This window comes from Penicillium canescens, assembly GCF_028828765.1.
Source record: "Penicillium canescens strain IBT 15451 chromosome Unknown utg000001l_segment0_segment0, whole genome shotgun sequence".
Lineage (NCBI taxonomy): Eukaryota > Fungi > Ascomycota > Eurotiomycetes > Eurotiales > Aspergillaceae > Penicillium > Penicillium canescens.
The window spans coordinates 1715388-1742433 of NW_026703963.1; the positions used below are offsets into that span (position 1 = coordinate 1715388).

At 50.5% G+C, this 27046-nt stretch overlaps 11 protein-coding genes across 11 annotated transcripts; 4 read left to right on the forward strand and 7 right to left on the reverse strand.

The window, feature by feature from the left end:
• Positions 1-1126: 1126 nt before the first annotated feature.
• Positions 1127-2276, reverse strand: N7446_000653 (3-oxo-5-alpha-steroid 4-dehydrogenase family protein; the record flags this gene model as incomplete). Its single annotated transcript, XM_058509420.1, has 2 exons — positions 1127-2107; positions 2163-2276. 2 exons carry the CDS (start codon positions 2274-2276, stop codon positions 1127-1129), a joined length of 1095 nt encoding a protein of 364 aa, XP_058378399.1.
• A 544-nt stretch (positions 2277-2820) lies between these two features.
• Positions 2821-6237, reverse strand: N7446_000654 (ubiquitin-ubiquitin ligase UFD2; the record flags this gene model as incomplete). Its single annotated transcript, XM_058509421.1, has 5 exons — positions 2821-2924; positions 2980-3129; positions 3182-5433; positions 5488-6137; positions 6208-6237. 5 exons carry the CDS (start codon positions 6235-6237, stop codon positions 2821-2823), a joined length of 3186 nt encoding a protein of 1061 aa, XP_058378400.1.
• A 1848-nt stretch (positions 6238-8085) lies between these two features.
• Positions 8086-9297, reverse strand: N7446_000655 (J domain-containing protein; the record flags this gene model as incomplete). The annotated part of the gene is made up of 3 exons (XM_058509422.1): positions 8086-8630; positions 8706-8960; positions 9030-9297. 3 exons carry the CDS (start codon positions 9295-9297, stop codon positions 8086-8088), a joined length of 1068 nt encoding a protein of 355 aa, XP_058378401.1.
• Positions 9298-9775: 478 nt separating this feature from the next.
• On the forward strand, positions 9776-10260 carry N7446_000656 (uncharacterized protein; the record flags this gene model as incomplete). The annotated part of the gene is made up of 2 exons (XM_058509423.1): positions 9776-9842; positions 9932-10260. The coding sequence occupies 2 exons, from the start codon at positions 9776-9778 to the stop codon at positions 10258-10260; spliced, it is 396 nt and encodes a 131-aa protein (XP_058378402.1).
• A 240-nt stretch (positions 10261-10500) lies between these two features.
• N7446_000657 (nicotinate-nicotinamide nucleotide adenylyltransferase) lies at positions 10501-11391 on the reverse strand (the record flags this gene model as incomplete). Its single annotated transcript, XM_058509424.1, has 1 exon — positions 10501-11391. The coding sequence occupies one exon, from the start codon at positions 11389-11391 to the stop codon at positions 10501-10503; it is 891 nt and encodes a 296-aa protein (XP_058378403.1).
• Positions 11392-12741: 1350 nt separating this feature from the next.
• N7446_000658 (uncharacterized protein) lies at positions 12742-14086 on the forward strand (the record flags this gene model as incomplete). Its single annotated transcript, XM_058509425.1, has 3 exons — positions 12742-13446; positions 13496-13720; positions 13769-14086. 3 exons carry the CDS (start codon positions 12742-12744, stop codon positions 14084-14086), a joined length of 1248 nt encoding a protein of 415 aa, XP_058378404.1.
• Positions 14087-14984: 898 nt separating this feature from the next.
• Positions 14985-16307, reverse strand: N7446_000659 (uncharacterized protein; the record flags this gene model as incomplete). The annotated part of the gene is made up of 1 exon (XM_058509426.1): positions 14985-16307. One exon carries the CDS (start codon positions 16305-16307, stop codon positions 14985-14987), a length of 1323 nt encoding a protein of 440 aa, XP_058378405.1.
• Positions 16308-17517: 1210 nt separating this feature from the next.
• N7446_000660 (uncharacterized protein) lies at positions 17518-17796 on the forward strand (the record flags this gene model as incomplete). Its single annotated transcript, XM_058509427.1, has 2 exons — positions 17518-17573; positions 17640-17796. 2 exons carry the CDS (start codon positions 17518-17520, stop codon positions 17794-17796), a joined length of 213 nt encoding a protein of 70 aa, XP_058378406.1.
• Positions 17797-18469: 673 nt separating this feature from the next.
• N7446_000661 (uncharacterized protein) lies at positions 18470-20227 on the forward strand (the record flags this gene model as incomplete). The annotated part of the gene is made up of 2 exons (XM_058509428.1): positions 18470-18666; positions 18733-20227. 2 exons carry the CDS (start codon positions 18470-18472, stop codon positions 20225-20227), a joined length of 1692 nt encoding a protein of 563 aa, XP_058378407.1.
• Position 20228: 1 nt separating this feature from the next.
• N7446_000662 (uncharacterized protein) lies at positions 20229-20802 on the reverse strand (the record flags this gene model as incomplete). The annotated part of the gene is made up of 3 exons (XM_058509429.1): positions 20229-20444; positions 20470-20613; positions 20668-20802. 3 exons carry the CDS (start codon positions 20800-20802, stop codon positions 20229-20231), a joined length of 495 nt encoding a protein of 164 aa, XP_058378408.1.
• Positions 20803-21185: 383 nt separating this feature from the next.
• N7446_000663 (uncharacterized protein) lies at positions 21186-26730 on the reverse strand (the record flags this gene model as incomplete). The annotated part of the gene is made up of 2 exons (XM_058509430.1): positions 21186-21311; positions 21367-26730. 2 exons carry the CDS (start codon positions 26728-26730, stop codon positions 21186-21188), a joined length of 5490 nt encoding a protein of 1829 aa, XP_058378409.1.
• Between the last annotated feature and the right edge of the window lie 316 nt (positions 26731-27046).

Genomic DNA, 27046 nt, shown 5'->3' on the forward strand with positions numbered 1-27046 from the left:
CTGACAAGGCTTGCCTCTAGCCATGCTTTCTTCTCAGGGTCACAGCCTTGAACATAGCAATGGAATGTCCCACTCGCCTTTAGACAAGTGGTAGTGCTGATTTGTTGCAATAGCCTGATTATGTGTCTAATCTCCAGTGGTTGCCCACAAGACATGTCAAAGACTATTTCTTTGATATGATGATCTCTGGGAATACTTCGACAAGCAGTTCTCCAGCCTTCGACCAAAACTGACAGATTCGGCCCATCGATGCCACCATTCTTTTCCAGGGGAGTCAGTTGGGCGGTTGAGACAGTATGCAAGATATCGAGACGCAGTGTTCGCATTCTGTTGGATATATTCAGAACGGGTGATGTGGTTTCCTTGAAGAAGTGCCCCAGAACGGTTGGTTCCTGGAAAACGAAGATATTTGATGAGAGCGGTTCCTGGATCTGGTCCAGTGGCATCGCGGCCGTGTCTGTGGCAATGGGACCAAGGTGGCGGCACAAGATGACCCTTGCATCACTCATCGAGACGAGTATTTCGCTAGCCATGCTGTCTTGCCAAGAGAATCTCGAGTATGAAACAGAAGAAGAGTGTAGCGCTCACATACACAGCAGAAGATGTTGGAATAGGTAGGTTGGCCAAGGATGGGAAGAGAGACCAGGGTGCTGCTAGAATAGGCAGCAGCGGGAAGCTTATATTGATATTAGGAAGAACAAATCCGTGAGCCACATATAAAATTACTCACCACTCGTTATCAATCACTAATCGTAAACGATCTAATCCAGACAAAACCGACCCGTGAGTCACACATGGCATGTCTAGGGTCTCTGAACCGGGGCGTTTATAGGCTTTTGCTTCGAGGTTGCAATTGAGGGCCTTTTTTTTGCAACGCATTGATTGGCAGCGCTATGTAAAGGAAGCGAAATCAAGAATCAAGGGGCTATAGCGCTGCATCAAAATCTCAATATCAGGAAGTGCCGACAGCACTTTTTTACTATGGCCATTTAGCAACGCTTAACACTTAGCTCGACGAGCTTGTTATACGGCGGCCAGAAAATCTCATGGTACTTGCATCGAAACAAACACAATCCCGAGATTATAAATTATCAAGGACAACAAAAAAGACAGACATCCTTCAACCTCACATGCACGCGCAATTAGGCACAGCCGCACCTCTCCCAGCAACACCCTTCTCCCCAAACTTCTCAACATACCATTTCCTTCCCCAGCGCGCATGAGGAAGCATATTCGTAACAGCATTAACAACAAACACAATAGCAGGCAGAGGTAATGGCAGGGAAAGCTTATCAGCCGCCCAAGCAGCAGGAATCAACCAAGGCGCAAGACGAAGCGGCGGAGCAACCGCAGCCGAAGGTGCATGAGCAGGAACAGTCGACAAACTAAGAACTGCTGTACCAGCTAAAGCAAAACCGACCCATTCAAGCCACTCGAATGCATAGTGCGGGTACAAGATATACCGGAAGACACCGCGGCAAGGCGGGATGACGTAGACTTTATGGAATTTGTTGCGGCTGCTTCCACCGTCATTTTCCCCTGCATTAGTGCCAGTCTTGGCGTCATCCGACTTCTTTGCGAGACGTTTCTCTGTTTCTTCGCGGCGGAAGCGGAAAAGCGCTGTCTCGGAATAAATATTTCCTGCCATCCCGATGGCGAACAGGATCACGCCCACTGTGGGGATATAGTTCACAATGGCAGGGCGGGATTGGCCGTTTCTTCCGTCCGCGCTGAAGTTTGGAGTGGTTAGGATTGTGTATCCGCGTAACCACCCGGCTAGACAGCTTGAGTTGAACCAGTTGAAAGCCATAGCGGAGGTCATGACGAACGGGTGGATTGGGGACATGCTTGGGGCAGAGAAGAAGGGGGATATAATTGAGCGGTTGAAGTAGTGGGTACAATATAGTCCTGCCACAAGGACATTAGGCCAGGGTAGATCACCAATTGAGGGTGAGGAGGGTGATGGGAGTATCAGATTGTAGATCAGGTTTATAGGCCCGATGATCTCCATGGCGCACCAGGCTACACGCCCTGGGATATTGAAAATTGAATTGTTGGACGTCTTGCCCGCTGGATGCCAGGAGAGAATCCATTGGAATACAGTCACCTAAAACCATGGTATTAGCTCGTGGAACCATCTTCGGGGGTATAGGGGTCCTCACCAGGGGGAAGTATTGGAAGATGTTGAGGATACTTGTGTACACCGCTGGTGTTGGAGGATAGAGTTCTGCGCTGGGAGGCAGAGCTGCCCAGCAGGCGGAAATTGTCGCACCCATTGAAATTTGTATGAAAGTTGAAGTTGAAATAAACAAAAAGAGCTGGTGATGTAATGCGCCGAAAGGCGGTCAGGCCGACAAGGGATATCGGGGTATATTGACAGCTTCATCTTCCTCACATCTTTTAGTCCGCCCTACGCGGTTTAATAATCCCCCGCAAAGAATGGCAGCAGCCGGTCAAATTAACACCCTCAAGAGATCTACCTGGCTGAGACAGCGGTCAATTTGGGAGTACAAACCCCGAGAGCTCGAGAAGATGGATCGACGATCCAAGTCGAACAAAGGCAGAAAAGCCATATATGCATAAAAATGCTCTCTATTGACCTTCTGACTATTCTGCTTGGCTACAAAGAACGTTAAAATATGGTGAATTGTTTGACCATAGTGAACGATTGATTGGCGTCATGGCCCTAGAGGCACAAGGTAAGTAGAGAGCTCTCGTTCTATCGTCAATGTTTCAGCATTCTATGCTAGGGGCGCTAATAGAAATGCGGCAAAAATAGCCATGAATGAAGCAATGCAAAGGGCACACCCATACACCGCATTAACCCGTAGATGTGTCCATATGTTCACGAGGCACCATCTCCTTCCGTTTGCCAGCCAATTTCTCCGATTTGAATGCTTCGATCTTGGCCTTCAAGTCGGTATCTGCGAGAAACATTGTTAGACTTGACAACGAACATTATAGAAGTATGATTCTTACCAGGCACCACATCTTCCATCTTCAGGGGGACACGGTTGAAGGGATCATGTGGATCACTGAGCAGATGCGAGCGGATAGTAGCTCGATCGATGGAGACCCGTGAGCCAGGGAGAATGACAGGGTCGTCCATGAGAGTGTACATAAGGGGATCTAAAAAATGTTAGCAATTTCTTGAAAATAAGGCCATAGCAGGGAACCATACCAAGGAATTCATCAGGGATCTCTCCAAGATCCTCCTCTGCTTGCTCATCAGCCAACCTAGCTGCCTGTACCTTCTTCTGCATTTGGCCCCAGCGACGAAGCTCCTCGGGAGACTTCAAAGACCATTTGCGAATGATATCAGCCGCCTTCTCAAAGTTGGCGGGCTTGTAGGATCGGCCATCGCGAGCAACGGCCAGGATGAAGTTCTCTTTACCCATCAGGTTCAAATAGACGTCGACGATCTCGCTCAGAAGGGCACGCGGGTTGAAGCCATATTCTTGCAAGTTGTCCACGCGAAGAGTGGCGCTCTTGGGACCCACCATGGCATCAAGGTTGTAATCCAGCATGTCTGCCAAGCGCTGCACGATTTCGGGCATTGTGAATGAATCTGCCAGCGCCTCGGTGAATAGCTTCAGCATAGCAACGGTTTCGTTGGTGAGCTGCATGTAGTTCTTGGCACTGCGCTGGGATTGTGACAGATGCTCTTCTCGCTGCTGGCGGGTGGCAGCATCCATCGAGGCACCAGCGGTATTGAGCTCGTACTGGGTGCTAGTAATGGTCTTGAAGGCACCAAATGATTCATCAAGAACATAGGTCACATCGTTCAGTAAAAGGTTGACGAACCTGACGAAGAAGTCCAGGTTCTGGTTGGCTTGATTGGACAACTTCTCTCTGTAGAGTGTGTTGGGCCAGATGCACTTGATGATCTGGAAGATCTCGTATCGGATGTTGAACTTGTCGTAGAACTGTGTATGCGCTCCCGTGAACTCTGCCTCAATGTAGAATTTCATAACTGCATGGAGGAGATAATCGTTGGCAAATGGAAGCGAGTTTAGCAGGTCAACCAAAACGCCACTGGCGCCACCAGGGCGTTTCCAAGTGCCTCGGAACAGAATCGAGACAAGTCCGGCTTTGAGGTAAGGGTTCTTGATGTAGGCGGAGCTCTCCAGGAATGTGATGCACAGCATTACCAGCTCATCGCCTTGGGTGGCTGTGATGATTTGTGGCATGCACCACATGATGAATTTGAAGTTGCTGACAATGTCTTCCACGAAATACTCTGGTAGGCACTTGAATACCTCTGGCTGTGTCTCTGGGAGTGGGAGCGAGAACTGTTTCTTGGGGAAGTCCTCGCCCGATACGAGTCTCAAAAGCCATACGGTGACATATCGCATGAAAAGCATGGAGCGGCTCTGCCAATGATCATCGAACAGCACACCCTGAAGGCTGTACTTCAAAGCCAGCCCCAAATCGAACTTGTCTTTGTACTTCTTGAGGGCATTGTCGAAAGTGGTAAGCTGTGCCGGGTTGTTGATCCACTTGTGGCGCTCAAGTTCAAACTTAGTTATCATGTTTTCCATCTGTCGTAGATCCTTTTCAAGTTGTTCCATCTTCGAGGTCAACGACTCGCTGCCGTAGTGATGAGCAGCAACAGTCAAGAAGAAGATTTCGGTGATGAAGTTTGAAGTCCCGTCAGCCTTCTTGGAATAAAATGCATCGGATGCATGCTGATCGGCATTGATCTTAGTCTCGTCACGCATGTCAACCCGAGAGTTTCGATGGAGGTAATCCGAGTCAATTCTGTCGATCTTGGTGAACGACGCATCCATGAAAGGCTCACAGAGCTGGTCTAGACAAGTTGTGAGGTTGAACATGAATCCATCCGAGGACACTTGTTCCGGGTCCACCTGCATTGCGCGCCGTTTGTGGTTGATGTTAAGAGCAGTAGCAAACCAATCCAAAACGCGATCCCGAGCCTCCTTCGAAGCCCGAATCAGGTGGTTAATCACGTCAAGAAGGTCGGAGCTCAGCAGTTGCTGTGTCATCCGAAGTGACCGTTGCGCGTTCGCGATGTATGCTGCATCGCGGGTCTTGGGGCTGGAGAAATAAGACAAGGTGACGTTGCCCTGAAGGGGCGACAGGCTGAACCAAGGGCCTAGAAGAGTGACCTTCTCGAACTGGGCCGGGTCTTTTGAGGCGTTGAAAATCGATGATTCTGTAATTGCAGCCGCGATGGTACCGTGGCGGACAAGATTGCGAAGGGCAACGGTATAGGGCTTGTAGTCTTCATTAACATCCATAGATGAAAGCTGCGCACTCAGCTGCTCGACAGCAGTAATAAATGCAGGCTTGATACTCTCATCTTCATCAAACCTCTTAACGGCTTCGTTCATAAAATTGAAGTCAATACCACGGTCCTCTTCGGGGTCCAGGAGTAGGTATGAGGCCAATGATTGCCCAGAGCCATCGCTTCTATAAACCAGTCAGTACATCCAGTGGAAGCTTCCACATTCAAGTGAAACGTACCCGAACATCTCCGGCATGGTAATCGCGAAAATACAATAGCTCATGCATAGCCGGCGCGCCTCGCAAAGAATCTGGTACTTCGGGTCATCATCTCCAGCCCGCCGGAAACCATTTGAAAGCCGTGTGATACGTTTCCAGCATGGCAGCAAATAATCCAAAGGACGGTTCCTTTCAGCGCTCGACGCAGCTTCCAGAAGAGCCTGATCCAAGACGGAGACTTGAATACGCAGATCCTGGCCCTCTGCTTCTAACTCGCTGCGTAGTCCAGGCAAGAAGGTGCGCTTGCCGTGAATATCCTGGCGCCCGTCATCCTTGAGGGTCACCTTGAACACGGCGCTTAATGTGCGGTCTTCGAAAGTTTCGATACTCTCGATTTTCTGTGGTGGGGGAGTGCCGGGGGCTGAAGGCGGGTTGGATCGTGTTCGCTCTGGGGTCTGAGCAACTGGTGTGATCTTGATACGTTTCCCCTCCGACTGTTGCGCGGTGTGCAGGGACGACGGAGACTCGCTGTAGAAACCACTTGGCGGGTGGGCAGACAAGGGCGATTGTGACGGGGAGGTATGAGCCGATGACTGCGCTGAATCGGAGATATTGTCTTGCGATGGGGACGGGTTTTGGTTGGACAACTTTGCGAGGCGCTTGTTGCGGATCTGAGGGGATGTTAATTCAACACACTCCGGAGACTTCATTGGTTTGTACAGGATGAAATCGTTAGCTCACCTTGTCCGCGTCGGAGAGGGAATCCGACATTTTCTGGAAGTCGACCTCGGAAGGGCTGGTGGTTAGAATCGCAACGGTGGGGATCGTAAAATCGTGAAAGTAGAGTGGCGACTCGACAACTCCGGTGTTGAGATCCGCGGGGGAAGCGCGTTTGGTGATTCTGTGGTGATCGCTGAGGTTCGTCTCCAACGTTCGAATTTCGGTTATGATGACTTTGACTAAGCAGAAGGTACATCAATAGTACTTGTGATTTCGCGGTGCAGGCAACGACGAGCGTTGTATCTTCAAAGTCGATTTTATGGTTAGCGTGTATCGGCATGCAGGCATGCAACCAAGAACATCCAACAACTAACAGCTTGTATATTGTAATAATCATACAGAGCAGTCTGTGCTCTTCATAAGGAACTATTGTCGCAACGCAGCCACATTCATAGTCCTCTTCTTGGTAAACCGAGGCACAAAAGAACCTTCTCAGAACGGACACTAAAATTGACACTTTCGGGCCTCCAGGGCTGTATTCCTTTCCTTAATCTCTGATGTTCATAGTAAAGACTATCGTAACCTATCAAGAAATTTTGTCTGATCATGGACTATATTCACAGCAGCTCAATCATAATTTTAATATCCAATTCACACTAGCTCTTTGGAAGAATCATACTAACTTACAAGTAGTCTTACATGTGTAACTTATATAGTACGACTGATGAAGTCTTGGACAGTCTCTACAGAAAGCCTCAAAGCGAGTGTACCGTTTCTTTTATTGTTTTCACCCTACTTTGGCCTTGCCCTTTCGCCTCTTTTTGACCATATTCGAGTTCCTCGACTTAGTGGTTCAAAAATTGTGTTAATGATGTAGATTGTGAACACAGGTAGCCCTCATAACCCCGGCCTAAGAAACCCTAGAAACCCTAGAAACCAGACCATTCCTATTTGCCTATTGCTATTCCTTCTCCTCTTCGTCAAAGACATCTATAACCTTATTAACAACAACCCTAAAAGTGTTGAGATACACCTAAGTTTAATATCCGTATGGTTTCACGCGGTTATATGTCGTGTGCCAGACAACCACTCATCGTCCTCGGCAACTTGGCAAAGCCCGCCGCAAAGATGGAATAAACTCACGGATTGGATCTTAGAGTTTTAGGTATCAGAACGTTTCCTTTTTCTGTGGATAACTAAGCGGTGGAGGATGTCGTCGTCATCGGTTAGGGCGTCTTCTGGAGCTAAACTGGTCCCTTCGAGTAATGGGAAGTCTGGCATTTTGGATGAAAGGGTCCCGCTTGTGAGGGATGCGGTTAGCATTGTAGATTAGGCGCTTGAGATGTTTGTTCAGGATGACAGGGTTGGTAAGAAGGAACATGTCATATCTACTTATGCATGGATGGAGGCTCATTGGGCTGATTCTCAGCCATGTAAATGCGGTTAATTGGACAAGAAAGAGCTCGGTAGAGATACTCCAGGTAAAGCAGTCTATATATTATGTACGGTCAACAAATAAACATAGATCATATAACTTCGAGTCTGTCATCTTATACACATGCATGATACATACCTATAGCCTAAAACTGACTCTAGCACGTTAAAGAACAAAAGCCAACTGGATCAGGATAAGCACAAAGGACAAGAATAAAATGCATTCAAGCTCCCCAACAATGTACAAGGAAAGCGAAAGAAGATCAACTCCAACAGACGCCGCCTGCTGCGGTGTATGCTAATAATATTAAAGGCCGATCACGGGAGACCCCAAGGAGGACCGAAGAGAAAGAGAAAAAGAGAAAGGAAAATGCCATAAACAAGCCGAGCAGTCTAAAACTTATGTAGTCAGCAGACGAGACAACCAGACCAGACAACATCAAAAGACATCATGCATTGAAGACATCAAAGTCTAATTTTCCCTCTCAACTTCTCCAACCGCTTACAACTAGGCATCTCCATAGCCCTAGCAGCCTTCATCTTCTCGACATCCGGGAAAATCCAACCCTGCGCATCCTGCAACCTGCGATCCCGCTCATTGGCCTCAGCATCACATTCATTGCGCAGCGTCCGAACGTAATCCACCTCAACACGCGAGTCCAATTCCCGGAAGTTCCGCGCACTAAAGTTATCCACGTCGAGCGGGTTGACAAAGTAATTGAGGTTGAGTTTGGGGGTTGTGCGGCCGAGGGTATGCGGAGAAACAGGGGTGTCGAATCGGTACGAGGGCCCGGATGGAGTGGAGGACCCGGAGAAGAGAGACGAGAGGAGCGGGAGAATGAATAGGATGATGAGCGGGAGGAGTTGGCGCAGGAAACTGCGTCCGTCTATCTGGGCTTCCTGCTCTGCTGTTGTTGCTGTGCGAGGTCTGCGGCGTGGTGCGCCGCCGCCGAACTGGTGGACGCGGAATCCTGGGCCTCCGCCCATATTGAACACGAATTGGGGTCCGCCTAGAAGGTGAGAATGTGGTGATTAGTTTGAGTTCTGAGTTTTTCGCTATAATCGCGCTTTTTCTTTTGACGTACCGAACCCACCGCCCATGCCACCGAATCCTCCATTGAAGAATCTGTTGAATAGTTCCTCTGGTGAAATCTCGTCGTCGAAGCCAGGTCCTCCACCTCCGCGCGGGAATCCACCGCCACCTCCAAATCCGCTGAACGGAGAGCCACCGCTTGACGCACTAGGTCCAGGCTGGAATCTGCTATCAGGGTCGCCGCCGAACTTGTCATAGCGAGATTTCTTGTCCTCATCAGAAAGGACCTGGAAAGCGCGGGATACCACTGCAATAGCGCATTAGTGGCGGCTCTCATAGAAATCAACACCAGGCTCGGGGTCCACTCATCACTCACTCTTGAACGCCTCGTCGGCGCCATCATAACCATTCTTATCAGGATGCGTCAATAAACTCTGTTTGCGATAGGCCTTCTTAATCTCATTATCCGTAGACGACCGCTCGACCGACAAGATCTCATAGAATGCTGTCGCTTGACATTTGCGGATCCGCAATACCGCCGCCTTTTGCTCTGGGGTATAATTGCGATTCTGATTGCCCTGGTTGTGGTCGCGAGAGCTCGCGCCGCCCTTGGCATCGGAGCCTGACGCCGTTGCGGAGGGCATAGCGACCGTGTTTTCTCGGTCGGAGATCTCGGTTTCGAGGTTGGTTTGTTTTGTGTTGAGGGGACTGCTGGTCTCGTGGTGTTGGGTGGCGTAGGACGGAGAAACGAAAGCCAATCACGCGCGAGTCAGAGTTAGACTAAGCAGCGTGAATAAAACAGGGAGTTGATATGGTCCGAGATAAATCCCGGGTGGAGTGGGAGGTTGGCTGATTTGGGGTGTGTTAGGTGTCTTTGCCAAGCGTCGGAACGTCTGTAGGATTGCGATAGTTACATAACTTGCCCGGGCTCCGCTCTGTGCAGTTCTTGTGAGTAACGCCAGTTCTCATTCCAACCCGGGAATTAGTGCACGTCTTATTATCCAACCTGCAGCGGCAAATCTTGGCTGTCAAAGCTCCAACCGTCTTAGTCCTTCAATCGTCATAGACCGTTCTTGAACCTCACCAAAACCACCACCTCCGAGAACACCACAATCACTCACAATGGCCGACGACGACACTATTGAAGAAACCAAGCAAACGCTGGTCCAGCGCTTCCGCGCCTGGGGTGGTAAGTACCAATCGACATCCCACCTCATAGATCCAACCATGGCGAGCAGTGCAAACAACAAAACAGCATTGACACAGTATATCAAACAGAAAACTCGTTCCCACCATCCCTCCTCGCATCGCTGATCGCAGCACAGCACATGAAGCCATTCCAATTCTTCCCCATGCTCTTCCCACCAGCACTGCTCTTCACCAGTTATGCCAACCTGCAGGGCTTCAAGACCGACACAGCCGGTATGAGCGCCGCATTCTCAGGCCTGTACCTGCTCCTAGCAGCACGGCGTCGTCAGCCATTCATGAAGAAGTTCGGTGTGCGCGGTGTGGTGCGGGGTGCAACGATGGGACTGTGTTTGGTTAACTTGATCGGTGGTGGACTGGCATATACCCTTGGCAAGAGGGAGGAAGAGGAGGATCAGTGATGGATATTGGATGTTGAGGATTGTGAAGAGGAAGAGAAGTTCTGCCGGTTGACCGGTGAGCTTGACCTTTACTTTTACTGTGATGTATGATATGTGATCGGAGCAAAAGTGGTTGGGTTTAACAGGTGCGCGTTTCGACAACACTTGGGATTTGGCGTATGGGATGCATTTATTCAATCATATTGTATCATTATACGAGGATGCAGACTATTCTAATACCTGACAGATATGAATGCCTATCTACACTTTGGCAGTCCCACCTTCACTTCTGGGATAGGCATCTTCAGAGAGGATATACTGCCTGACCAGATCTGGTACCAGCCAGTCCAAGTCCCGCGGAGCAGAGTGCAGAGCTTCGCGAGCTCGAGTAGAACTGACAAGCGGCTCTGTTGGTTTTCTCCCCTCCACCAACTGAATGCGCTGCGCCCATTCCCTCCGCCCGCCTTCAGCATCCCGATCCCCTCGAGTAAGAGCATCCAAAAAAGCAAGCTGCTCCTCCCTCTCACCCCACGCATCCCCAGGCCGCATAGTAACCCTCAACCGATGCTTCTCCAAAAACGGCACAAGCGGACCGAGCGTATGATGCGGCGGATAATACTTAACATCAAAGATACGCACCAGCGTATCAAACCCTGTAAGATGAACCTGCTCCAACGCAACAGGATACCGATCCGAGCCCTCAATAGCCGCCGCCTTATCCACGAAATACGGTTTCTTAGTCACGCCAATATCAATCAAGGGCAGAGACTCGACCGGCAGCTCGAACTCCGAGGAGGCGGCGGTGTCCGCGAAGGCGGGTGTTCTCGCAAGGTGTGCCCGCAGATCGCGGGCGAATAGCTCCATCATTGCCAGCCGGTCCTCGAAGGAGGCTGGTTTGGAGGGTTTATCTGCATTTTGCGTTGCCAGGAGGAGGAGTAGACGGGGACGGGGCTTGGGGTTTGCTTGTAGGGCGGTGCTGGCTATGCGGAGGTGGGCGAGGGTGGGGGGATTGAAGCTCGAATCTAAGACATAGAGGGTCTCTGATGCGGAGTGGTCTGGGGGGATGGTTGTTAGGACGTCGAATTCTTTGGTGGATTTTAGGAATTGTTTTAGGAGGGTTGCGTATTGGGTGCGGAGGGTTTGGTACGACATTCTTTGATCTTTGATCTTTGGAGGTTGTATACTTGTAGCCCTATGATAATAAGATCGTGCGTCACCGCCTTGGCTTCTACACTTCTACACATCTGGATATCTCAGGGCTTCAACTCGAGACGAACCTTCAAGGGACTAAACACTAGATCAGACACACTAAGATTCACAATTGCCGAGTTCCAAGTTTGCAAACCCCAGTAAAAGGCCAATCAACGTGGTGAGGCTGGTGAGCGAGAGAGGGGCAGGGGGTCTAAAAATCCGAGTCAGATGTTTCATGTCGAAAGCTTCTCCGTCTACTCCTCCCCATACGGAGTATGGAGTACAATGAGACAATTCCAGGCCTGAATTCAGGGAAGGGGAAAACAAGCCCGACATACTACAAACACAAATGGCGCAACTCGGCCTCCGGAAATGAAACATGATAGACCGAAGTCTGCCGTCTCTACTCGGATAGCCCCCACACGGCATTGACAGGTGCACAGGACCTTCATATCCAGCCCGAGGGGCTAGACCAGATTCCATCATCGTCATTTCAAATTTTATAGAGAAGCGGACCCTTGAGATGGCATTCAATGTGAAACCATCGGGTATGGTATGGTTTTGTAACGGCTGAAACGATCCGATTGCCGCCTAAACGGGGAAGGATTTTCCCACCAGGGCATACAACTCGGGATATATGGATACTGTACTTGTATATTCTGTGCGAATTCTGCTCAGCGCATTCGGTTCGAGACGGTTGCCAGTGCCACTTCAATGTGTCGTCTCACCTTAAATTAACCGCTCGTGCGCGCCCCCTTTGGTCACTCGCATATAGCCTTGCCCAATCATTACCCTATCATATAGCTCATTTTAAGAAAAGGGGTGATGAGTTACTGATGCCATGTGGCGTCAGTTGAACGCCACCCCAAGCCCTCAATAAGAAGTCGGTTCATAGGGATATTTTCCGTGAGATTAAAGGTCAATTTCCGCTTGCTGTAGACCAATGAAACACTTGTGCCTGAGACAGTGGAGACCACGTTGGCAGTTGGAGATCCGCCGAATACTGTACAGTATACTTAGTGTATTGTAGTGTAATGCATGGAGTTATATCACTTTAATCTAGCGAAATGAATTAATATGAGGCTATCCCGCCTTGGCTTCCTTCTCTTCTTCTCTCTTCTCTCTTTAAGCTTGCAGTGCATTCCTTCAATTCTTTTACTTCCTAGAGAAGCATACGTTCCTTCCACGAATTGATTTCGTGCATCTATCTTTCCTGTCTTTTTCTGCCTTCAGCTTCTCTCTTCTTCGCCTACCTTTCAAGGTTCTTTATCTCACCTTTACACACTCGTTAACCACACTCATTACTTCAAAATGGTTATGAAGGTCTCTGTCGCCCTCGTGGCTGCTCTTGCTGCCATGGGCCATGCTACCCATGAGGGTCTTCACGCTCGCCGTGCGAACCAGGCCCGTTCCATCAGCATTGCCCCTGCACCTGCACCCGAGTCCACTTCCACCGTGCAAGTTTACCCGACTCCTGCCCAGCCTGCTCCCGAGGCCCCAGTTACTCCCTCTGCTGAGCCCTCCGCTGAGCCTTCGGTTGTGCCATCTGTTGCTCCCTCCAGCGTCGAGACTCCCAGCTCGGTTGCTCCCATTGCTCCCAGTAGCGTTGCCAGTTCCAGCGTTGCTTCTTCCGTGGCCTCTTCCGCTTCGTCGGTCTCCAGCATCGCTTCCTCGGCCGCTTCCGTTGCTCCCTCCAGCTCTGCTGAGGCTTCCGTTTCGGCTAGTGCCTCTGCCTCGGACTTCTCGTCTGCTTCTACTGGCAAGCCTCGCACCACCCGTACTCCCTTCACCTCTCGCCCCACTGGCTACCCCACTGGTCGTCCCTCTGGCTCGTCCTCCGCTTCTGGCATCCTGAGCAGCTCTGCCTCGGCCCCTGCCGGCACTAACGTTCCTGGGTCTGGCTCCGAGTCTGCCAGCGCTATCACCGTTACCTACACCGTGGGCTCTGGTGATTCAACCAGTCTCGTTACCACCACCATCTACAAGACTGCCACCCAGGACCACACTGTCACTGCTGTATGAATTCTGATAACATCGATGATTGATCTCCGACTAACTGATATAGACCGAATCCGGCGCTGGTGCCGAGATCACTAAGCCTGGTCACCAGGGAAATAACCAGGCTGACACGACCAAAACTCACACCAACACCCTCCACTCCACCAAGACCGAGACTGTCACCCTCGTCGAGGTTCCTTCCGCCTCCGCCTCCGCTGGTGCTGGCAACGGTGGCTCTTGCAACCCCAACCCCGTTACCGTTACCGCTACCGTTACTGAGACCGTGACTGCTGTATGTCTTGTTTACTCCGAATGTGAAACATTACTGACTCCATTGCAGGGCGCCGAGACCACTGCTCCTGCTGCCAACAACAACCAGCAAAGCGGATCTAACGGAGAGGGTGCTCAGGACACTCAGGCTGTAGTCCCCATTCCCGAGACTACGGCTTCCACCAGCAGTGCCCCTTACAGCAGCGGTGCCCACTCCTACAGCCGCACCCGCACCCTCACCCCTTCTTCCAGCGGGTTCGCTACTCGCACTCCCTCTGGAACCCCCAGCGTTAAGCCTTTCCCCACTGCCAGCGGTCACCCCGCCCCTCCTAGCGGTACCCCCAGCGGCAAGCCTTACCTTGCCAACTGGCGCCGCAACTTCATCTAAGCACTTCTCGCACGGATGTGAGGGGTGTCCCAGCCCTTCCATGGAGCTGTGTGTTACGAGCCCGTGGATGATCTGAGAGAAAGTTCCTATTTCCTTCTAATCGCGCAGTGGCGCGCTGGTATTGTACCTATTTTTGCCAAGTGTTTTCGGTACAAAGTTTCGATTTTGCTTTTCATTTACGGTACACTTTTGCAATGTTTCTTCTTTTCGACATCTTACTTTCTTGCAATGGTTGTGTCATGCATTGTTTCTGGGTTTCAGTCTTCCCCTTGCTGTTACTATCTGCAAGCCAATTTTCAATCCCGGAAGACTGTCCTCATTCCTTACAAGTAGCGTGCCATTTCCTTGCCTCCATTTTTACTCCAATGAGAAGCTCAATTTCACGACCATTCCCATTGGACTCGGACCATTTCTTTTCTCGTATCTTGACACGGGCCAGTGACCTCAGCTTCGGGGAGCGCCAGTGCTTCCCTCTTGTGCGTTTTCTTCGTGTTTGTTTTTTTCTCGAAAAGGCATCTTTGATTTTGAACTGATCTACATCCGGAATGATCCTATGCGTGCGTTGTTATTTTTTGTCTTCATGTGTTATTTTTACAGTACTGGAAGGCCGGTCGAGAGATTGTGGTGTCCGTACAGTTTGAACATGAATTGACTCCAGGCTCTATCCTCTTTAACAAGAAAACTTGAAATTTTCCAAATACGCATTGAAGAATACAGTACAGTAGAAACTTATCAGGCTACCGATTTGAGCATGGTACAATATGTGCAGTGCATACAGTATTTGCGGTAGACCGTTGTGATAATAGTACAATATTACTTCTTATTTCCTTGAGTCATATCAGTGAACTATGACATGCATAAACATACATACACGCCTTTCCATGCTATCCAAACCCACTTATTCAGGTATCGACTCCAATGCCTTCATCTCATCCCTTACAATCCGCTCCCGCATCATCTGCCACTCAACCCATGTCACACCCTGCAGGAGACAATCGGCTAGATCGTCCAGTTTTCCGAGATCAATGTTTGTAGTTGCAGGAGTAAGAGCCACGCCATCTATAACAGGAGCGGCAGAGGCAGATTCAGTCACTATCTCCTTGTCACTTGGTCTCGTTTTCGCAGCTTTGGACTTCCTGCTCGCCTGGCCCTGCCATTTTTGCAGGTATCCAGAGGCAACATCATGAAGAACGGGCGACTTTGACGGAGATGCTAGCACGATCTTGGTATCTGCAAGCAACCCAGGTTCCATTATGCCAATTCGAGGGCCACGGTTGCTGGGGTCTTGATCTTGATACCGATGCTTCATAGCAGAAGAAAGCCACCTCGCAACAAGATCGATCTTCGCCTTCTTGACGTCCCTCGCAGTAAGTTTTTTCGCCTTCCCATCATCACCTTTCTCATTGGTATCATTCCCTGTGCCACTTTCAAGCCAATACCGAACAACCCTCTTCGGCTCAATGCCCTGAACAACAACATCCTGCAAAGGCCCGCCCCTCTCCTCCCGCAGCGCATGGATAATGGCATACAGCATACCCTCGAAGACACCAACGCGCAGTGTCCATTCTTGCACTGCGCTCCCGCCGCCGGACCGGAAGCGTTGGCGCTCGATTAGGATGTGGGTTGGCTTGTAGGCCTCAAGGAGGGATGTTATCAGTTTGTAGGCGTTTTGGGCGTAGCGAGATGGTATGTAGTTTTCTTTTTCTTTTGATTTGGCTTTTGTGACAGGGAGCGTCGTTTCTGATGGTATTGATGGGTCGTCTGAAGTTGTCGGTATTAGGTTCAGATTTGATATCTCTGAAACGGCAAGTTTGTGCCATGCCGTTAACTCTAGTTCTGGAGGATGGTCTGGGTCTGGAGAAGCAGAAGCAGAGTCCGAAGAGCGGGAGACCCGCAGATGAGCGAATGCGAGGTTTTGGACTCCCATGTCGATGCTTAGGATACTCCACGGCAGTTGTTGTTTTGAGTGCGCAGCATCATTGGTAATTGCTGCTGAGAGCCCCACTGGCTTGCTCTTGCTCTTGCTCTTGCTGGAAGTCGAGTTTGGACATCCGGCAACACCATGCTGCAACTGCAACTCCGTCGCAATCCGCTCAACAAGCACACCCTTCGTTCCGGATGACTGGATACCTGTGGCGCGCGCAATACGCTGCAATTGTGCTGATTTCAAGCATCCCAGCCAAGCGTGATTGGGTGAGCAGAGCGCGGCGGAGAGACGCATTGGGAAGTGTATTTGCGCCTGCCCTTTTGGCTGTGGCTGGGATGTAGAATATAGATCAGATAGGATCTTATCTGATCTTGGATGATGTCACAGCCGGATATCTTTGGAAATGCGCAGTTGTTGGAATTGGTCAAATGGATGCCAAGGGGTGATGTTGATCGTGCACGGACCTAGTTCGCGATTTTCCATACTTCTGAATCCTCGCTGGAGATATTATTGCTCATTCAACTTATTCGAATATTTTGAATTATTCATATCAACTAATATTGGAGATACAAGCAGTCAGCAGTGTTATTTCCTGTGTTTTTTTCTGATCTTTTTTTTCTGGTTTTTTTCACTGTTTATTAGACGTATCCCAACCGCGTGGCACACTTCTACTAAGCCCTTATATTCTCCTCCTCCTCCTCCTCCTATCTTCTTTGTATTCATCCCCCTTTTACTAGTGCTTGGCCGCCAAATAGCTGGCATAGGGACGGACAGGTCATGATCGTGGGTGGTATCTGACTTGTAACCTGCTAGGTTGAGAATATTTAACTAGCATTATTTGCCTTTTTTCAACGTGTGGGATATCCATTACTAGTGAAAAACAGGGTCTGTTTTCCATGTCTTTGGGGGGCCCGGGAGGGTGAGGGGGGTGGAACGTCTCGTTCTCTATGGGTTATGAAGTAGGTTACTGAACAGGCTTTGAATATGATATTACACCTAGGTGATTTTGGTTCCCAAAGCTGGGTTTGATAGCTAATGTGATCTTTCCTGGATGCGTTCTGGTCACTTTGACGTTCTTTTGTGACATCACAACGCACACATTTCAGAGATCCGTACTCAAGGCGCCTGAAGCAGACTGAACCTTCACCGGTGTTTTTTGACCCCAAGGCGCTGCAGGCGTATCGCACCATGAGCGACGACAAAGAAGTTATCAAGTTCACACCAAAGCTTCTCAGCTACGAGAAAGGTAGACAGCCTCGTAAAGGCCTAATTCCCGGTGGCTTTCTCACTATTGTGGTTTGGGAAAAGGTTCCCGGAATCCGTCTTGTGGAACCCTCTACCGACACTGTTAATTTCTAGGATATTGATCTGAAAGAACGAAACCTTATCAGGTCAGAGTTTCAGAGAACCTTGCAGTAAGACTTCTGGTCTAAAGCCCATTATATCACCCAGTCTGAAAGGGAACTGACTCACCTATGTTAGAAAAATGAACGACATAGGCATCATGGCCCGACCCAGCAATGCTGACAACCTTGTATGGGACTCGGCGACCAAGACCCTGTAAGTCAATGCTTGCTCTTGGGTAACCCATATTCTAGAGTACGTTCACTGACCTATACTGGTTAGTTACTGGCTCGGGTTTCGTAACTGGGGCGTTCTGTCTGCAAGGAAGCTCAACAATCACTGGCTATGGTCGTTTGACCTAGTTAAGATTCCTGAAAATCTTCTACGAAAGAGGAACCGTCAAGGGTGGGATAGCGACACCACCGGTTGGATCTGGTAAATAGACAGTGACTCGCTGTCTGTGGGTGAACCTGCAGGGTCACTGAAAGTTGAAAGAGGGTCGGCTTCTGGTTGGTCAGAGCTGGATAAGCATGTGCTTACGGTGTGACACATGAAAGTGAGGAGACCATGAGATACACCAATGTTGTTTATCTTTCCTTTCTCAAAAAACTTCAACGGATATACCGTACACAGTAAGACGAATGATACGCCTTAAGACGGGTAGTCAAATTGGGGGGAAGGGGGCTCCTTTTACCTTTTCATATAGCTAACATGATCTTTTCTTACTGTATTCTCGTCATTTGAACGCTATATTATGGCATCACAACGCAGAAGGCATGCCGGAGCGTCCATTAATATCCATGTGTCGGTATTATAGTATCTGTAGCCCCCAAATCGTTCACGGATAGAAAGGCACCGATTGCCTGCAAGCTTCACATGCTACATAAATATTCAGTTCACGAAATCTGGTTTGTTCCACAAATATCGCGTCTCTGAACAAGGAAGACTATACACGGTCACGTGAAACTCGGCATGTGTTCAACCAAATGGGGACGTGCACAACTCAATGTCAACATCGTCAGCATGACCATTCAGTTAACCTAGACGAATGAGTGTATAATCTCGTGTCCAGGGTATCTCCACCCAAAGAAGAACACAAGAGCTGATCTCAAATGTCCGCGTCTAGGGTGGCGCACCACCCTACGCGACGCCCATGCGATCGCTGCCGTCATCGCAAGTCGCGATGTATACGGGAGCCGGCGAAAGCCAACTGCATATTTTGTAATTTGAATGGTCTTGAATGCACATTTCTCCAGGGTCCCCAGCCGCGGAAAAGGGCCAGGAAGTCGCCGAACACTGCAGAAACCAAGTACGTTTCGATATCGAACAGGAGTATTCTTAGCTAACCCTATCAAAGGACAAAAAGACACCACAGCTCTCTAACTCCATCCACTGTTGGCTCTGTCGAAGAGCAGACCGCGGCTGATCCAATTAATTCACGACTAGATGGTACATTAGGTCTAGAGCTTCATCTTCATTCCGAGTATATTGGTCCCGCGAGCTATCATGAACCTGAACTTCTTGATTTGCGGCCATCGGCCATCTCATTCGCCGACCATGATAGATGCTATCCGCGACGTGTGAATCAATCCGCCGCATTCATTACCTATCCCGACAAGGACTCGGCTTCTGAAATGCAACGCATCGCCGACCTAGATCGCATCGAGGAATCGATACGTCCGCTGGGCCCAACCTTGGTAAATCTTTATTTTCGTATCATGCACCGTACGTTTCCGATATTGGACAAGGGCGTGTTCCTGGAGAAATATGCTCGGTCCTACCGTGAATTCTCACCACCGCTCCTCGCTGCCGTCTACCTGGTTGCGCTAGACTGGAAGCTCTTTGATCGAATTCTCGCTACGGCCCCTCGGACACCAGATGCCGAGGCTCTGGAGAACCTGGCAATGCGAGCCATGGATGATGATCTGAAGCGGCCCAAACTCTCTACATTACAGGCTGGCTTGTTGTTATTGCAAAGAATGAGGTCTTCCCACAACACTCTTCCGGCTCAACTCCTATCACTCGGGCAGACTTTGGGAATTCATATTGATTGTACGGGTTGGAAAATTCCGGAATGGGAGAAAGGTCTACGACGACGTTTAGCCTGGGCGCTATACATGCAGGATAAGTGGGGTGTTCTTGTGCACGGACGCCCATCTCTCATTCCTGCTCAGATTAATGAAAACGAAGAGACAAGCGACTGGGATGTTGCCGCGTGTACACTCAACGACTTTCCGGAAGATGCGAGCAGTGAAGAGGATGGGGACGGAGATGTAGACGGAGCCGCGGGTCGGGCGGCATTCCTGCAAATTATTGAGTTGACAAAGATCTTTAGTCGGATTGTTTCCACGTTTTGCTCCATTGGCGCAACAAAAAAGGGCGGACTACTTGAGCGGATTGGACCGTCAGGTGCGATGAGTCTGGCAAAACCCCTGGCGATGGAGTTGCGCGAATGGCATACGGCAGTGCCGGCCAACCTTCAGCTGGAATCCACGCCCTCATTACGACTATCGACGAACGGTGCTTTGCATTTATCACATATGGCAACAGAGCTGACCATGCATCGCGCGTTACTCCGTGCTCTGACACCGGATAGTGCTCCTTCTCTTCGTTCGGCGATTCGAACCGCTGCCCGTGCCCGACTGACATCGGCGATGAACCTGATTGAATCTTTCCAGCCCGAACATATTCAATCATTTTGGGGCTTTGCAGCAGCAGCCCAGGTGGCTTTAGTCGGTGCCTTTGCTGGTCTTCTGTGGGCAACTAGTCCACAAATGGATGAAGCAGCGGGGTACGTTGAACAACTTGAGAAGCTTCGCTGGGTCCTGCAGGTCCGGGCATCCGCTGCTCCATCGAGGCACTTCGCATGATTCATGAAGAAGTCGGTGATTTGGCTGCTCTAAAGGCAGCGACCTTCCGAGACTCGTAGCGCTCGTGCGCTCCGTGGCTCCGATGGTCGTTCTGATGGATCGGAAGATCCCGGCTGCCAGGCTGGTGGGACAGCTGGGACTGGACCTGCCGGCTGGTTGATTGCAGCTGGCAGCCACGGGAGGTGAACGCACGTTGCCTGTTTTCCAACTGCTCCTTCTAGTTGGCGTATGTGATGCCTTACCTGCAGCCAATCTGACAACACTGTCGTCGACGTCGGCACCGCGACATTGAGGCGCATGGCGGCATCCAGGTTGCGCTCAATACAGTCCATTCTGTCCCTAGGTGGATATGGCGTCTCGAGGGCGTCACACACTCGGATGATTTCCTGGACTTACGAGCGTACTGCGACTCCCCGGGAGAAATCACGTCAGCCGTAGACCGTGTTGTTCAAGGCGTGCAGCGCGTTGTTGTGTGCGACCTTGAAACGTTTTCTGAGGACGTCGTACCAGCTATACTCATCTGTCAGTTTCATTGCTCGTAGCGCCGCGCGCTCGAGATCACTGAGGTTCGACATGTACCATATCAAGGCAGCGCCTCGGAAGCAGGTAGCCAGGTCCTACTCCTACTCCACTGGTCTACGAGAACTGTTGCAATATTATTCCCTAAGGGTTATCAACGATATGTGAAAAAGAAGCAATATCATGGTACAACAGGGATCATCAAGGTGTACACAGTGCCACTGATGAGTTTTGGACTGTACACGAAAGCGTCGAAGCAAGTATACCGTCTCACGCATTATTCTCGCCCTACGTTGGCCTCTCTTATTTCACCTCTTTTTTGCCCATTTTCGAGTGCCTCGGGTTGATCATGTAGATTGTATAATGGTGGGGATGTGAAAGGTCTTAGGCTTATGACTGTATATTTTCTGATAATTCGTCATTCGTTATATCGTATCGCCTATTGAATAATAACAACATCGTCACTGGGCTCAAGGATGTCTCCCTCTGCGGCCAACAGTCTCACACATTTCCCAGTGACCGGTGCACATATCTTGACCTCCATTTTATTGGACTCGACCCAGATCTAACTATAATTAGCTTGGTACCTGACTATCGATGTCGACTTTCATTGCACTCACCAGTGGGTCTCCTGCTTGAACTTCGTCTCCCTCCTTGACAGCGAAACGGAAACATCTCCCAGGCAGAAGTGCCTTCACCCGCTCTCCGATCATAACTTCGTCACTCTCCTGGCCCCGACCTGGTCGCATTGCGACCGCATCGTAAGGCTTGAGCAGATCATCGAAGAAATCCGCTTCTTGCATCGCCTTCGATCGTTGCTCCCGAACAGCAGTGATATCCTTCTCTTTCTTTCTCAGCCACTTCTCATATTCATCGAGATCCAGCTCAGCGCTGGAGATTTTGATGAGATCACTGGAGGTTCCATCGGCCTCCGCTACGGATAGCTCTTCTTCGGAGACGGGGTAAAACCGAATCTGGTCCAAGAGCGAGAAGGTCCACGGGGCCTTCTCGCCTCGTTGGGGCTTGTGGAACTCATCCCAGATAGGGACCGTACGACCGACGAGCTGATACCCGCCAGGCGAGTCGGTCGCATAGATGCATAGATATTGACCAGCAATACCGACAGCACCACGGGGGGTGAAGGAACGGGATGGGTTATACTTCGTTCCGAAGAGTCGATGACGGGGATCCAGTGGTACAGCGCAGGGGGACCCTTGATACACATCACCAAGGCCCAATACGAGGAAGGTGCCTTCATAGAGTACGCTTTCCACACGAGTAGGGCTGTCAAGTCCGTTCAGTTTCTGCAAAAACTCAATGTTGCTGGGTAGATATGGTGCCGAGGAACGAATAGTCGAAGTATAGCGGGCAATGGCATTGCGGCTCCTCTCATCGTCGAAAACGAGAGGCATGTGCACGATGCGTGAGGGTAGTCGAGAGGAAAGTTTACTTCCAAGAGAAAGCTCGTGTGCGACCAGCGCATCAAGGACTTGGGGTAGTGAGAAGCCTGCTTTCAAGCGAATATGGAGACTTCGGACTCCTGATGTGAGTTCCTCAACGCCAGGGATTGGAGAAACTCGGTGCATCTCAATGAAGCTCATGATGTGAAATGTTTGTCGTAGTGTGAAGTTATCTTCATTGCCGAAGTCAAGCAGCAAGGCTCGATCACCTGCCTGGCAGCAACGAATGAAGCGGCCAGCCTCAGTGATCTCTTTCACGATCGGGCTGGAGACTGCGGTCGAGCTCTTGTGTTTCAAATCTTCTGATGTCAGTGGGCTCACAGTAGCGATTGAATGCTCGAGAGCCTCTGCGAGCGCCTGCGCATCATCAAGAGAAATAGGGTGCAGTCGAAGGCGATCGCCTGGTCGCATCTGACCAAACTTCCACATCTCGGCCTCCGCAATCGTGGCAAAGGCGACAAATCCTCCCAGACTTGGCCCGTCTGCTGTCAAAACAACTGCCTCGTCACCGGTGAAGCTGACATTCCCAATTGAGTAAGGACTGTCGTGGATGTTGGAGGGATGCAGACCAGCATCACCACCGGTTCGCCTTGCCCACTCTGGACGGGGCCCAGTGAGGCGGACTCCGAGCCTATTGCTGTTGTAGTGGACAGTCCATTCACCATTGAACAGCTCCTGAAGCCCATCCTGTGTGAAATGACTCGGGCTACCGTGTGGCCCAGGGATCGCACCAACGACCCATTCTCGGTTCTCAGGTATCGGCAGAGGAATAATTGGGGCCATGGGTAATGGAAATTCTTCTTCCGTAACATCTGCTAATGGAAGAAGATCACCACGTCGAAGGCTGCGTCCATTGTGTCCTCCGAGGTGGCCAATTGCGAATGTTGAACGGCTGCCTAGGACTTTAGGGACTTGAAATCCACCTCGAACGGCAAGATAGGCTCGAGAACCATTGGTCGCTGTTCCGATGGAAATTTTCTGTCCAGCTTGAATGCTGATCGCTATGCCCGGCTTCTTTTCTTCCCCGTCGACAAATAGAGGGCCATTGGCACCAACGACAGCAACGGTGGTTGGAGAGTGGAAGAGCAGTGTCGGGCCTTGGATCAAGCACTCAAGTCCCGCAGCATTTTCATCATTGCCGACTATTTTGTTGGCGAGACGAAACGAGTAGGAATCCATTGGGCCGGAGGGCGGCACGCCGATATGCCAAAGACCTTGACGGCCAGGGAAGTCCTGTACAGCCGTATTTGACCCAGCATCAATGACCTCAACAGCTTGAACTTCGTATGGGAAAGTATTGAGCGATCCTGTCGTGAAGGATCCAGAGCTAAATGACTCCCAGGCAACAATTTGCTGCAGATATCTCAGGTTCGTTTCCACGCCAGTAATGATTGTCTTGGCCAGAGCTTCTGAGAGCTTTTGAAGAGCTGCAGGACGATCATCGCCGTATACGATGATCTTTGCAATCATTGGATCAAAAGACGATGATAGCTCCTGGCCTGAACTGACCCAAGTGTCGATGCGGACATCAGATGGAAACTCGACATTCAAGAGCTTCCCGGGAGAGGGTCGAAATCCTTGAAGGGGGCTTTCAGCATATATACGAGCTTCAATCCCCGCACCGGAGACCTGGATTTCATTTATTTGCTGAGGGAAAAGAGAAGTGCAATCATTCATAGCAATGCGCATCATGCATTCGACAAGATCAAGTCCTGTAACAGCCTCGGTCACTGGGTGCTCGACCTGGAGACGTGTGTTCATCTCCAAAAAGTAGAAGTTCTCGGTGTCGATGTCGAAGATGAACTCAACAGTACCAACATTGCGATATTGCAAGGAAACAACCAAAGCAGCAGCAGCCCGACGCATGTCAGCTCGAACTCGAACTGGGACAAACCCAGCAGGAGATTCTTCGACAACTTTCTGGTTCCGACGCTGCAGTGAGCAGTCGCGCTCTCCAGCACAAATGACTCGACCAGCGCCATCACCGAGCACCTGGACCTCGATATGTCGTGCCCGGTCGATGAAATGCTCGATGAAAACTCCATCATCGCCAAAGTTTGCTTGCCCCAGTCGACGAACGCCATCAAATGCTTCTTGAAGTGCATCAATATCGGCGCACCGCTGAAGGCCAATTCCACCTCCACCAGCGGTGCTTTTCACCATCACTGGATAGCAGATCTTGTCTGCTTCTGCCAGTGCATCTTCAAGACTGGTAACCAAGCCCTTGCTTCCAGGAACGACGGGGATGCCGGCTGTGATAGCAATATCACGAGCACAGTGCTTCAAGCCCAAGTCTCTCATTTGCTCCGGAGTTGGACCAATCCATACAAGACCTGCAGCCTCAACGGCGGCGGCAAAGTCAGCATTCTCTGAGAGAAAGCCATATCCAGGAATAACGGCATCAGCACCAGCGTTGATAGCCAAATCCAGAATCTGCTTGCCGTTTAAATACGTGTCAGATACTGTGTTCCCAGCCAGGGGAAGTGCAACATCGGCAGCAGCGACATGTGGCGCACGAGCATCGGCACTTGAATAGATAGCCACAGATGAGATCTTCATCTCACTCAAAGTCCGAATGATGCGCAGTGCAATCTCACCGCGGTTGGCAACCAGAACTGTCGTGATACGCTTCTCACCGAGACTGGTTGCAGGTGTAGGAGATGCGACGCGCGACGATTCGGCGGTAGAACTGGTGAGTGACTGGGTGTACCCTCGCCATCCGCCAAAGCTAGTGACGTCTTTTGCATTCTCGAGGCCGACAGGCTCGCAAATAAACCCGTGAACCCATTGGCCATCTTGCAGTTCAATGGATCCGATGCCTAAGGGCGCTGCAACAGTACCGAGGAAGCTGCCAATCTTGTCCAGCGGCATGTTCCAAACCTCCACTTCGATTGACTCGCCACCATCACTGACCCTCTTCAGGCCAGGCTTTGATACTGGGCCTGTTGTATGCAGTGCAAATAGCCGATAACACGGGGCTGTAGCTGTAGCAGTGACCAAGGTAGCGCCCCGCGAGACCAAATCCGTGTTCAGAGGGAAGCCGGAAAGGTGGGCACCGACTACAGCCAGCTGCATCGAATTGACGGGAACAGGAAGCTCAAAGCAGAGCTCTTGATATTCCACACCCGTAGCTCCCAGCAAACGTGGGCCATCAGACATCCAGCGCCGAGCGAGCTTTAACAATCGCGGCTCTTCCCATGTCCCTCCTATCAACGTGATGCCAAACGGAAGACCGTCTTCTCTCCAGCCAGCCGGAATTGCCAAAGCAGACCAATCCAGGAAGTTCACGAAGTTGGTATATCTACCCAGTTGACTGTTTGCCGCGACCGGTTCATCAATGAGATCTTGCATTGTAGGGAATGTGGGAGCCGTGGGTACTAGCAGCGCGTCGTACTGCCCAAAGATCTGCTCGATCTCATGGGACAGGTCTTGTCGCTTATATTCGCACGCGAAGAGATCTGCAGCAGAGAACTGCTCGGCTTTCATGATGATACTTCGAACTACGGGGTCCATGGCCTCCAATGGCACAGAGCGTATAAACTCCTCGATTGCAGCATATCGCTCGGCAACCCATGGGCCTTCATACAGGAGGTTGGCAAGAGAGAATAGGGGTGAAAAATCAACGGACTCTAGCTTCCACCCCAGCAGTTCGGCCTTGGCCAATGCCATTTGATATGGCCCAGTCTGCTCGGTCCGGCCAAACCATTCAGGGTTGGAGCATATAGCCAGCTTCGGTTGGGAGGGTAAAGCTCCTCGAGGAGACTTGTCAGTCGCCCAGCTGGCCCGATCTCTCGAGTATGAATCTCGAACATCATACCCCTCGGCCAGTTGCAGGATGAGGTCTGCATCTTCCAGCGTCAAGGCGAAAATGGAAACACAATCAAGTGAGCGGCATGCCGGTACCACGCCATGTGCACTCAAAGCCCCTCGCGTGGGCTTAAGTCCAACAAGATTATTGAAGCCAGCAGGTACCCTTCCTGACCCTGCTGTATCTGTTCCAAGAGAGAAAGGAACTAGCCCCTGAGCAACGACCACGCTGCTCCCGGAGCTGCTTCCGCCGCTGACTCGCTTTGGATCGAAAGTATTGGCAACGGCTCCATACGGTGATCGGGTACCGACGAGACCCGTGGCAAATTGATCCAGGTTGGTCTTGCCAATTATAATGGCTCCTTGCAATTTCAATCGTTGAACAACGGTTGAATCGGTGGTGACGGGCTCAGAGCCAAATGATGGGCATGCGGCCGTTGTGCAGAACCCAGCGGCGTCGATATTATCCTTGGCGGCAAATGGCACGCCGAATAATGGAAGATCTTTTCCTTCGGATTGAAGTGCTGTGATGTTCTCCCACTGCGTGATGATCTGTTCAGGTGTTGCTAATGAGATCCATGCATTTGATGTGTTGGGTTGTGCTCGCTCGAGCAGCGACAAAATGTGAGTTGGCTCGGAAACAGTTTCTTGTAATTCACGCCATTGAGAAATAGTAAGAGGCTGCTCCTCGCCTCCGGTGGAGTGGTTTTGTATCATTGGGAGGATCTATTCAACCTCACGTTGTCAGTCAAACGATATCAAGACTTGGGAATATACACTGACCAATGAAACTAAATAGAGTTAATGTGGTTCTATTATTTGTTCACATCCAAGATAGATAAAGCGGGATCAATATAGCTTCAAATATCCCTATATATGTCTATGAACCCTCCGAAGCTGTCCGATATCAATACATACATCCGTCATTGAATTTACAAATGAGAGTGGGCCGCGTTATCTGCAAGCCGAGACAAGCCAAGACTGCTAACAACGTTGGCCGTCGCGCGCCGTCGCCCCGAAGTTGTATGCCAAT